This window comes from Charadrius vociferus, unplaced genomic scaffold (assembly GCF_000708025.1).
Source record: "Charadrius vociferus isolate BGI_N301 unplaced genomic scaffold, ASM70802v2 scaffold342, whole genome shotgun sequence".
NCBI lineage: Eukaryota > Metazoa > Chordata > Aves > Charadriiformes > Charadriidae > Charadrius > Charadrius vociferus.
In genome coordinates, this window is record NW_009647231.1 from 642,765 (window position 1) to 653,198 (window position 10,434).

General features: G+C 41.1%; 1 protein-coding gene across 1 annotated transcript in view; it reads left to right on the forward strand.

Moving 5' to 3' along the window:
• Positions 1-2,105: 2,105 nt before the first annotated feature.
• The window catches only part of GFRAL (GDNF family receptor alpha like), a 27,134-nt gene continuing 18,805 nt past the window's right edge, over positions 2,106-10,434 (forward strand). The window contains exons 1-2 of the mRNA XM_009879839.1: positions 2,106-2,139; positions 3,305-3,439. Coding sequence (XP_009878141.1) covers positions 2,106-2,139; positions 3,305-3,439 — 169 coding nt within the window. The remainder of the gene's footprint in view (positions 2,140-3,304; positions 3,440-10,434) is intronic.

A 10,434-nucleotide genomic window follows, 5' to 3' on the forward strand; every position in this document is an offset into this window, starting at 1 on the left:
CTCTGCCTCGGTAAGTGCCGCGGGAGGCGGGGAGGGAGGCAGCCCCCAGCATCGCCAGGACCCTCGCTTCGCCCCGGCCTCTTCACTCTCTCTCTCGGCGCATTCCCCTTATAGCTGCATCCCTTGCTCTTTTTCGTGGGGAGACTCACGATGCGGGCCAGCAGGTACTTGTTGGGGGTTCGCACTGGTGTGCGACCTCCAGGCCCATCAGCTAGGCACAGGCTGCTTCAGCCCGGCGCCAGGTAGCGTGTCTGAAGCGGGAGGTAAGGCAGGGTAGCAGGGTTGGCAGTGCCAGAGGTGAGAAGAAGTTGAATCGTCGAGGAGACCCACAAATGGGATGCCTTGTCTGAGTAAACACCCACTTGTTTGTGGAGTGGAAAGCATTTAGTGCTGGCAGTGCTACACAGAGGGCTATTGACATTTCCCTTTGGGTTTGAATGGAGAAAAAGGGAAAATCAACAAAGCTGGTATAGAAGGATTTGGTAGAAGAGACTACAAATAAGACAAGTATATTTTAATTTCTTTTATTCTCCTTTTCCCCTCTCTACATATTGTATACATGCTGCTTCTCTCTTTAACATCCCACTACTCTAAACTCATACTCCACTGTTAAAGACATTCTGTCAGTAGTTCTGCCCAGGTTGTGTTAGAGTGAAGTTGTCCTTTATCACTTTCTAACTGTATTCAAACTATATTCAAATATAGTTTGCCTTTCTCCTTTGGACCTATCTTGCTGCTCTCACTGTTGGATAGAAACCACAGCTTGGTTTCCCATTATTAATTATGATCTGCCTGATAATAATTCTGCAATCTTGGGAGAGACGCTAATTCCTCCATTGCCCAGTTCCCAATCTGCAAAATGAAGGTGCTAAAATGTTCATTTTTTTCTCCCCTTTCCACTTTAGACACCAAATTCTACAGAACAGGGAATTTTACACCTACCCAGTGAATCGAGAGGCACCTGTTCAAAAATGCAGACACCTGTATAAACCTAAATTTATGTGTCTTCATGTCAAAACAGATCCCTCTGAAAGTTTTAGCTACAAACTAACTCCTATATCTCCTAAACTCTTCTAAATAGAAGACATTCACTTAGTACTCCAAACACTAATTAACTAAAGCGAATGACTAAAGTAATAACTGTCAATTTAAGCAACTGTATAAGCTACAGTGTACTGGTTTCTAAAATCGTATAGGCCGGTTTGTTTCATGTATGCTTGCAACAGTATGCCCTTGTGTGCTGCTGAGGAAACAAAAGACCCATCCATAACACATCATTAGATCTAGAGAAGCCCTTTCTTAGACTGAATTAGCTACAGTCACAGATTATGCCACTCAGCTTTTTATTTTACAAAAGCATCTCCTCCTTTTCGTAGGCACAGTTTCCAGGTGGGTTCAAAATAAACACACTCTGAAATAATCCTTACAAAGAATCAGGAGCTGCTAAATGGCTGCTCAATCCATCCTACTTTGACTATTCATTTTCAGCCACTGCTTCTCAAAAGCTGTCTTAACTGGAGGAAGACAGCACAGAGGTTTTGTGGTGTGGATCCTGATCAGATGCATAAATCTTCTGTTGTGTTAGCACCTACAAAATAAGTAAATGGTCTTTCAGCAAAATACCTTTTCTTAAAAAGTTTTTGGGTTTTAAATTTTTTTAATTGTCTTATATATACAGTCATTTTCACCTGTAATGTATTTGGCAACATTTTTTTTCTCTGTCAACTGAATAAATAGTGAGCAATTTCACAATTAGAAAGAACATTTGGAGACAGTCCCAGGACTAAAATGTTGTCATAATGAGCCAAAAATTTCCCTAGGTATGAGCCAGCTGCACATTCCTCAAGTGGCAGTAGCTGTTTCTATCGATCAGTCTTCCAGGCTGACCGACAGATGCAGTCTAAAAGAGTGTTTCAGGCTGGAAATCACTGAAATGACAACCAGCCCTGAATAGATCTGAGAACCGGCAGGAATATGCACAATGGGGGAAGGATTAGCACCATCTATAGTAAGCACATGTGGCTTCTTCTGTGTCTCTTAGCCACACTAGATGCTATTGCACTTGTCAGTTATAAAGCATTAAATGTTGCTTCATCTTTATCAACATGGGTCCGGAAAGTGTTCCTTATGGTAGCACAAGTAAGCATCATTTCCAGGTGCAATAAACCTCTAAACAGTGATTCTTTCTGATTATTAAGAGTGATATTTGATATTAAATTTCTTATTTCTCACATGTATCATTGGAAGCATTTAATTTCTCTGGACAGGTTCTGGACAAGTCCTGTGGGAATATTTCATGCCTCTTGCAGATGATGTTTAAGGAATTAAACAGTGCTGGAAAATCCTCAAATTCCATATGAACTTCCCTGAACTTAAGGAAAAAAAGGAGACTTCACCTGGGAGATGCTGTGTCCTTCAATACCTAAGGAAAACACTCCCATCAGGTGTTCAACAGCTAGTTTGATAAGGCCTGAAATCAGTGTCTGAAACTTAATTTTATAGAAAATTAAGACACATGGTTACAAATTAGAGGTTGTGTTGCCATGGGAATGTTGATGAAAGAGCTAAACCCCAACTGATTTGTCTTTTCTTAGCAAGGCAACCAATTTAATTTTCTACTGATAAGCCAGAGGTGGTGCTGATTTAAAATTCTTTACCTTGAAACCTCTGTATCAGTCTTCAGTTTCAGAACTTTTTTATGCAATTAACATGGCCTTCAGGATCAGTGCACTCAGGGAAGCAGATAAAGACATAAATGTGGGGGTTGCTTTCAAGAAATGATGCATCTGTGAAGTAAAAACAAACAGGCTGAAGAGTATTGTATTATGAAATAAAATCTCATTTATTATCTAACAGTTGTGTAGTTGTCAAATATCTTTCACATGGTCTATTCATAGGAATTCCTGTGTCATCTCTAGATTGATGAAATTACAATCCAAATAAAATGTTGTTTCATCTGAATTTTATACTATCTTCCTTTCTATAATTTATTATGGGTCTCAGAACTGCAGTCATTTCTGTATATCTATGGACTAATGTCATATATTCCTATAGTTGATGTTCTAATACTGAGGTAAAAACAATACAAAATATGCCACACTGCAACTTTCAAAATTTAAAATGTAAATGTACTTTTCCAGTTGTGAAACTGAGGAAAAGTTTTATTCTGTTAAAAAGTAACTTAGTAGAAAATTTGAATCTATAGATAAACTACTGTAAATTATATTGTTAGAATCTAAGTGTAAATGAAAAGGTCAGTACAATATCTATTTTAGTAAATAGTCATTATATTCTGTTTTTACAGTGTTGTTCATGTACTTCACAAGTGTATCTACTGCCCAGACTACTGACTGTCTGCACTTGAGGGAGCAATGTATAAATGGTGCAAATGGATGTGAGAGTGTCTGGAATGTTGTTGAAGATGTCTGCAATATTTCAGGTAATTCTTTCTGGTGTACACAGCTTTATTTTGAATTGCTGAATGGTTGCATATTCATAGTTTGTCATCATATTGCTGTGGTAACTGAATGAAGTCGGTGAGATTTCAGAGAGCAAATTTTGATAGCAAAAGACAGTCAACTTCTGAAATCTTTGACAGTGGCCAATGCTACTTCCAGTAACAGTCACAGTCTCTCTTAAATAAGGTGATAAGTTGGGGTTGTTCAGCCTGGAGAAGAGAAGACTCCGCGGAGACCCTATAGCCCCTTCCAGTATCTGAAGGGGGCCTACAAGAAAGCTGGAGAGGAACTTTTTACAAGGGCATGTAGTGATAGGACAAGGGGGAATGGGTTCAAACTGGAGGAGGGGAGATTTACATTAGATATCAAGAAGAAATTTTTCACTGAGGATGGTGAGACACTGGAACAAATTGCCCAGGGAAGCTGTGGATGCGCCCTTCCTGGAAGTGTCCAAGGCCAGGCTGGATGGGGCTTTGAGCAACCTGGTCTAGTGAAAGGTGTCCCTTCCCATGGCAGGGGAGTTGGAACTAGATGATCTTCAAGGTCTCTTCCAACCCAAACCATCCTATGATTCTATGATCTTATGATCTCACAAAACATAACCAAAACAGTGTAATAGTTACTTAGAATAATTTCCAAATATTGTATTAGAATATGAACCAAATCAAATAAATCATGCCTCAAAGAAAGTTGTGTTGTAGGGAGGCACATTGTATTTATTCAGTGAATAGTACCTACGTGTCAGGATGATTCACTTGCAGGGAGCAATGGTACGATAAAGTGCAGGTTACAAAGTGACACCCTTGAAAGCAGAAAATCAGTCTCTGTTGCATTTCCAACACTTGGTGCGTCATTTCCAAGTAAAATATGTTTTAAGTGGGAGGTTGTTTGACCTGAAAGTCATCCTAATCTCTGTTGTCATTCAGATGAAAATGTTCCTTTCTCCAAAGACCTATTATCTTCTTGAACAAATCTTGGGTATCAGTCACCATCTCTCTCTTTCTTTAAATCTCTCCGACAGCTTGCTGTTCAATGTTGAGTATTCACTTGCCAGCTGCTGTGAATATGGAAGGGAGAAGAGTGTATGGTGTGGTAGTGTCATTAGACTAAGCTAATAATGACACCTTTGTTGACTGATAAATGTCAAGGGCCTTGATCTGCCAAGGCTACATCGGTACTAGCAAATAAAACGGGCCAGGGACTGTTTTCTGGCCCTGAGTTCAACTGTCATGGGCAGCATGTATCCATACAACTAAGACTGTCTTACACCCACACTGGCTGCACAAAACCACTTTTTGGGAGTGACTCCAGGCCCACACTATCTTCACAGGCTAGCTGGCTGGGTCCAAACTAGGTACCATGCAGAAATGCAGCAGTGTAGACGCAGTCACTCGCCATTAGCCTAGCCCATGCCTTGGTCCTGTTCATAAATGTAGCCAAGGGTATTTAGGTATATAAATGCCATTTCTAGCAACTTAATTCCATAAGGCAGGTTCTCCATCACTGGGAATCAGAGGTATCTATATGTCTGTAGAAACCTCCCTCTTCTTACACTGACATTATTTGAACAAAACCAGCCATGTCCTGATGCCACAATCGGTTCTGAGCCTCAGCTGCAGCAGAGTTGATAAAGTGAATGTCCCTCCGTCTGTCTTGATGTCAGGATCCAGTCTCACATTTGGTCTGTGTGGGAAGCCAGGCAGCAGAAGATGCTGCCTGACTTCGTGGTCAATAGCCCATTGCTACAACATTCACCTGCAGCGTGAGCTATCCAAATGCCTCTCTGAGGCATTCTATTAGAATGTCTGTCTGATTTGTTGCATAAATTTGAACCTGTGTCCCAAGTCGCAACGCAGTATTTAAAACAATCAGAGCAGAAAATATTCTGAGGTGTCCTTTTTAGTGTGCCCTGTTCTGGATACATATCTGCTTTGCACAGAATGGCTGAATACTTTTAAGAACAGACAGAGTAAATGAAAAATGCATCATAACCTAATAGTTACAACAGTCCCCAAAGGAAGTGGGCTTCAGCTCATGTTCTATTGAGTTTTTAAATATTTTATGTGAAGTAGAACAGTTTCAAAAGATATGGCTGCTGTTTGAAAAAACATATTGGAATAAGCAGTACTTTCAGGCTCAAGACAGTGGTCTAAAGATGAGTTCTCTGGAACCAAACCTCTTTCCCAAACCAGAAGAAGCTGAATTTACTTCTCTCACATCATTCACAAAGGCATTAGCACCAAGACTGCTTGACATAAAGATCAGGATTTGTACTGTAGCCTATTCTTCATTGTACCCCACAACCAGATGAAGTAGGCCAGCATGATGACTTCTGTGGGCTCCCCTTTGGATTTATTGCATTGTCCATTATATGCCATTATATGTCCATTATATGCCATTTCCCTCACTTATTGTCCTATGTGCTTATTCACTCATCTTAATGGTATTTGTAACTGGGTCAGAGAAACCTTCTGAAAATAAATTTTTCTTGTGATTGCTTGTTTGGTTTTGCATCTCTATATTTCCTTAGGATAATAGCCTTTGGCAAGGACTCTCCAGCATTGCAGGGATGCATATATTGTGTTTGGTCTAGGAAAAATTATTCTAAAGATGCGTATTAGGTGCCATGACCACAAAGGGTGTAAACCCACAGTCAAGCACCTGATGGTACCTCTGAGAGAGCCCACAGAAACAGCGAGAGAAAATCTACCAGCAGCGTTATCAGTAAAAATAACATTATACTGTCTGTCAAGAGTACTCCACATGTGCAAAACTAAAAACTTCATGGATGAGCTGTAGGAATGGAAAAGGCACTTCAGTGCTGAGCGCAAACGTGTTAGTTGGAGGCAGTAGTCAATGAGGCAAATATTCCTTCCACTAGTTTCTTTATGAAAAACCTAACTACAAATGATAATTACACTCCTACTCTGTGGTATGAGTTCAATAACTCAGGCCCTCAGGCTGTAACCTCCAAGTTAAATGTGTGTATTATCAAGACCTCCATCTTTTGTTCTCCAGAGCAGGTTTGGGAACAGTGTCCAGATGATTGTCTGAGTCACTTCTTTCTCTGTCAAAGTGTCCATCAATGCTCCCCTACCACTACAGCAGCATTTTCAGAGTATCAGTTCATAGTCCTCTGACTCAAATCCTTCTTCCATTTCCTCTTCTGTGCCAAAATATAGTGGGGGAAAAAAAAAAAAAAGAGAGAGAGGGAGTGAAAATGTCTGTAAGTCAGCTTCCAGGTCAGGATGGAAAAGACTGAAATATTTTATTTTGATGCAATCAAAACTTTTCACTGAAAATGTCAAAAATGCTGCAGCACTGCAGAATGAAGGTTTTAAGATCTGGGTTTTTCGTGGTTTTTTTTTTTTTCTTCTGTTATTTCACTGAAAAAAAATAGAAATTTCTGAGCTCTGATTTAACCATGAGTACACATTTTCTTAATTTTTCAGAACTGGAAACATCTGGGTTCAAAGGCAAAAAAAATCTCAAATCTCTTGAATATTAAGGAATCACATTTTGAATTAGATCTGGAAAAGTTTATTTTTCTTAGAATAACAGAAACATTGAGGTTGGAAGGGACCTCTGGAGATCCAGTCCAAACCCTCTGCTCAGGCAGGGTCAACTGCAAGCTGTCTTCCAGGATTGTGTCCAGTTGGATTTTGGATATATCCGGTGATGGAGGCACCAAAACCCCTCCGGGCAACCTGTTCCACTGTTAGACCATCGTCATATTAAAAAAGTCTTTTCTGACCTTTAGATGGAATTTCTTGTACTTCTTGTCCTGTCACTGGATACCACTGAGGAGTCTGTCCCTGCATTACTCGCTCCCCCCCATCAGGTATTTATACACACAGATATGTGCATTGGTACACCCCTGAGCCTTCTCTCCTCCAGGCTAAGAAATCCCAGCTCTCTCAGCCTCTCCTCATAGGAAAGATGCTCCGGTCCATTAATCACATCCGTGACACTTTGCAGGAGTCACTCCAGTATGCCCATGCCCCTCTTTGTCCTCAGGAGCCCAGCACTGGACACAGCACTCCAGATGTGGTCTCACCAGTGCTAGAGGGAAAAACCCAGTACTTTCCTCTGCAGTCTTCAGGTGCAATTCCCGCTGAGATGACCGAAGAGCTGACTGAGCAAGAACAGAGATTATCACCCTGGAAATGTCAGCTTCTACTCTGTCATGCTTCTATCTGTGGTCCCATGTATATAAATTATGTACATATAAAGAAATCGAATTATAAATAATGGCTGCCAAGCATTAGGACAGAGAGCATTTTTTGTAAATGCCTTGGAAGCGTGTGTATAAGCTACAATATATTACCTAGAACTAATCAATGGTAAAGCAACAATAATTGAAAACCAGCAATAAAATATTTTCTGCTGTTCATCACAGCTGAATCAACACAGCGTACAAACAGACCGATACAGATAATAGGTTATTTCTACACAGCTTTCAAGAGGCCAGGCAAGGAACCCCCATAAATCTGATGTGCTTCCTGGTTCTATCTATGGCCTTTGTATGTTCATAGCCCCACAACCTGCCTCTCACCCCTCGGTTGTCAGCTGCTATGATTCAGCGCAATGTGTTCACCGCACACGGGGCCACTCTGAATACAGCCGCTGTACCTGACTCCTGACCACAACTTGTTAGTGTCACAAAGACAGATGAGCTAAGTGGGGCTGCATACAATATACCTGAATTTGTGTTTCTTATTCTCCTACCTTTTCTCACCACCATCCTTGAAGTGGAAGGACCTTGAAGAAGACAATCATAAATATTGTAAATTAGCTAATTTTTACACAAGCCTCTCCTGATCTTCATTGCTCTTTTTCTGCCCCTGGAATTTGTTCTCCTGAAATTTTCTCGTGAAACTCTATTATTATCCCTTACTCACTTGATAAAATACAGAGTAGAATATCCACCCATCCACCTCCATGGGCCCCAGTACTTCCCATGTCACCACATATTTTCCACCCTATTTCTATTGTCAGGGAGTGTTCTATGTCTCTGACGTTCAGTAGATCTCCCGAGCTCCTTGGCTACTGGAAAAAGAAAGAAATGTGAGGGTTAAGGGTCAGGGTCATGCTTTACTTCTAAAAACGCAGAAGGCAAGTTGGAGATGGGTTGGAGAGATACAGACAAGCCCGGCCACCATCACCTTCTCCTCCTCTGATACAAGAGGTGAAGCGGGATGAGAGGCTGGCAACTGTAGCTCTTGCTGGACTGCGACGTCCCCCTGCAGCAGTGCACATTTTAACACATCCCCAAACCTCCCTAGTCAGCAACAGCAGCTGGAGAGAGGGCAATGCAGACACTCTTTGAAAAAGGATTTTGGGGTGGCAGGATGGGAATGTGTGCTCCGTAATAGCTGATCCTCATTCCTTCAGGCACAGGCAAAATGCGCTGTTTCCTCTTGCAGGCCTTCATCTGGACTGCCTTCCATTGCTATTTGTGTCAACAACATATAAATGACGTTAAAACTCTAATCACATTAAAGCTTGTCCGCAGCGGGGGTGACACATGGCTGCCAGCTTTGCAGTTTTACTAGAGCACTCAGTCTCTGCCGCTCCATGATAGTCACCGGGGAAGTGGCAAGGCAGGAAGCCAGACATCGCTGTTGACACAGCAGAGACAATAGCGTACGTGCTCCGTAGATTAAAACCCATCCTCCTGCTGCCCCATGACCAGCCTGGATCTTGTGAGCCACATACTCCTTATCTTACATGTTGTAAGATACTTAGTATCTGTGAGGCGAAGAGAGGAAATGCACTGATTTGGGGGCCTGCGTACCTGTTTTGACAAGGTAGACCATGGCTTTCACAAAATAAACCTTTCGTAAATGGTATTAAACTGCTTCTTATGTAAATTTCTTCTAACTTTCTTAAGCAATAATAAATAATTAAATGTTTCTAAAACCCTTTAGTCCATAAAGTAGAGGGTTGATTGATTCACTTTTGTACCACAAACTAGTACATGCTCTTTATTTTTACTACACGTACAAGGAAAATATATCCTGACAGCCTGAGTGAGTGTCTTTATCATTGAGTCCAAGCACACACACAAGCAATAGGCTTGAAACTGGACTGGCAAACTAAGGCTTCTGCATATTTTTTATGTTAACTGCTCCCTTATTTTCATTATTAAAAAAAATAAACCTCTGAATATTCTTGAACTACTTTAAATTTGTTGTCGTTGCCAAACTTAGGCAGTGAAGTTGTTCTATAGCGTAGCAGTCCGTGGACATATCCAAATAGCCAGGCATTTGTAGGCTCATGCCACCCTCATGTGAGTGAGGGATCTGAACCAGATCTGACATCCCTCAGGATGGAGTTAGCATCACCATTATCGTGGGACTGTGTCATGGTTTAGGCCCTCCTATGTCCCCTCTCTTCCTCCTTTGCGTGGCAGTTCCTTACCCTGCCCTGTGAATTCCCATCCCTGTACCGGGAACCTCATTTCTACACAGGACCAAGATGAGGGTCTCGGTGCCTCAGTTCAGGATGTGCCCCTTGACTCCTGCGCACCTTTTTAGTTTGGCCTCTGTGCCTCACCTACTTGGAATAAAAGGTATGAGTTTAAGGTTTTATGTACTTTGGAAATGAGAACAGAAGCAGATATTCTGGCAATGGGTCGGATCAAATAAAAGAAGGCAATATTGTAGCACAACTTTATTATATCAATCTGAATATTATTTAAAATTTGTAAACCGTGACAGGTTTTAAAACAAAACTAGGTTCAAACCATCTTCTCTTGGAAAAACATATTATTTTTGTGCTTCAATTGAATTGTTTTATGTAACCATATCCCTTAAGCATTTATAAACATTAACAACATTATAATTTTAATGGTGAGTTCTAGGTAATAGATGCAAGGCAGAAGACGCTATTGGATGTAATAGAATCATCCAGGTCCTGGCTGATGAATACCCAGAATTTAAAAACTGTGTCTGCACTACAGACAGTTTCTGTA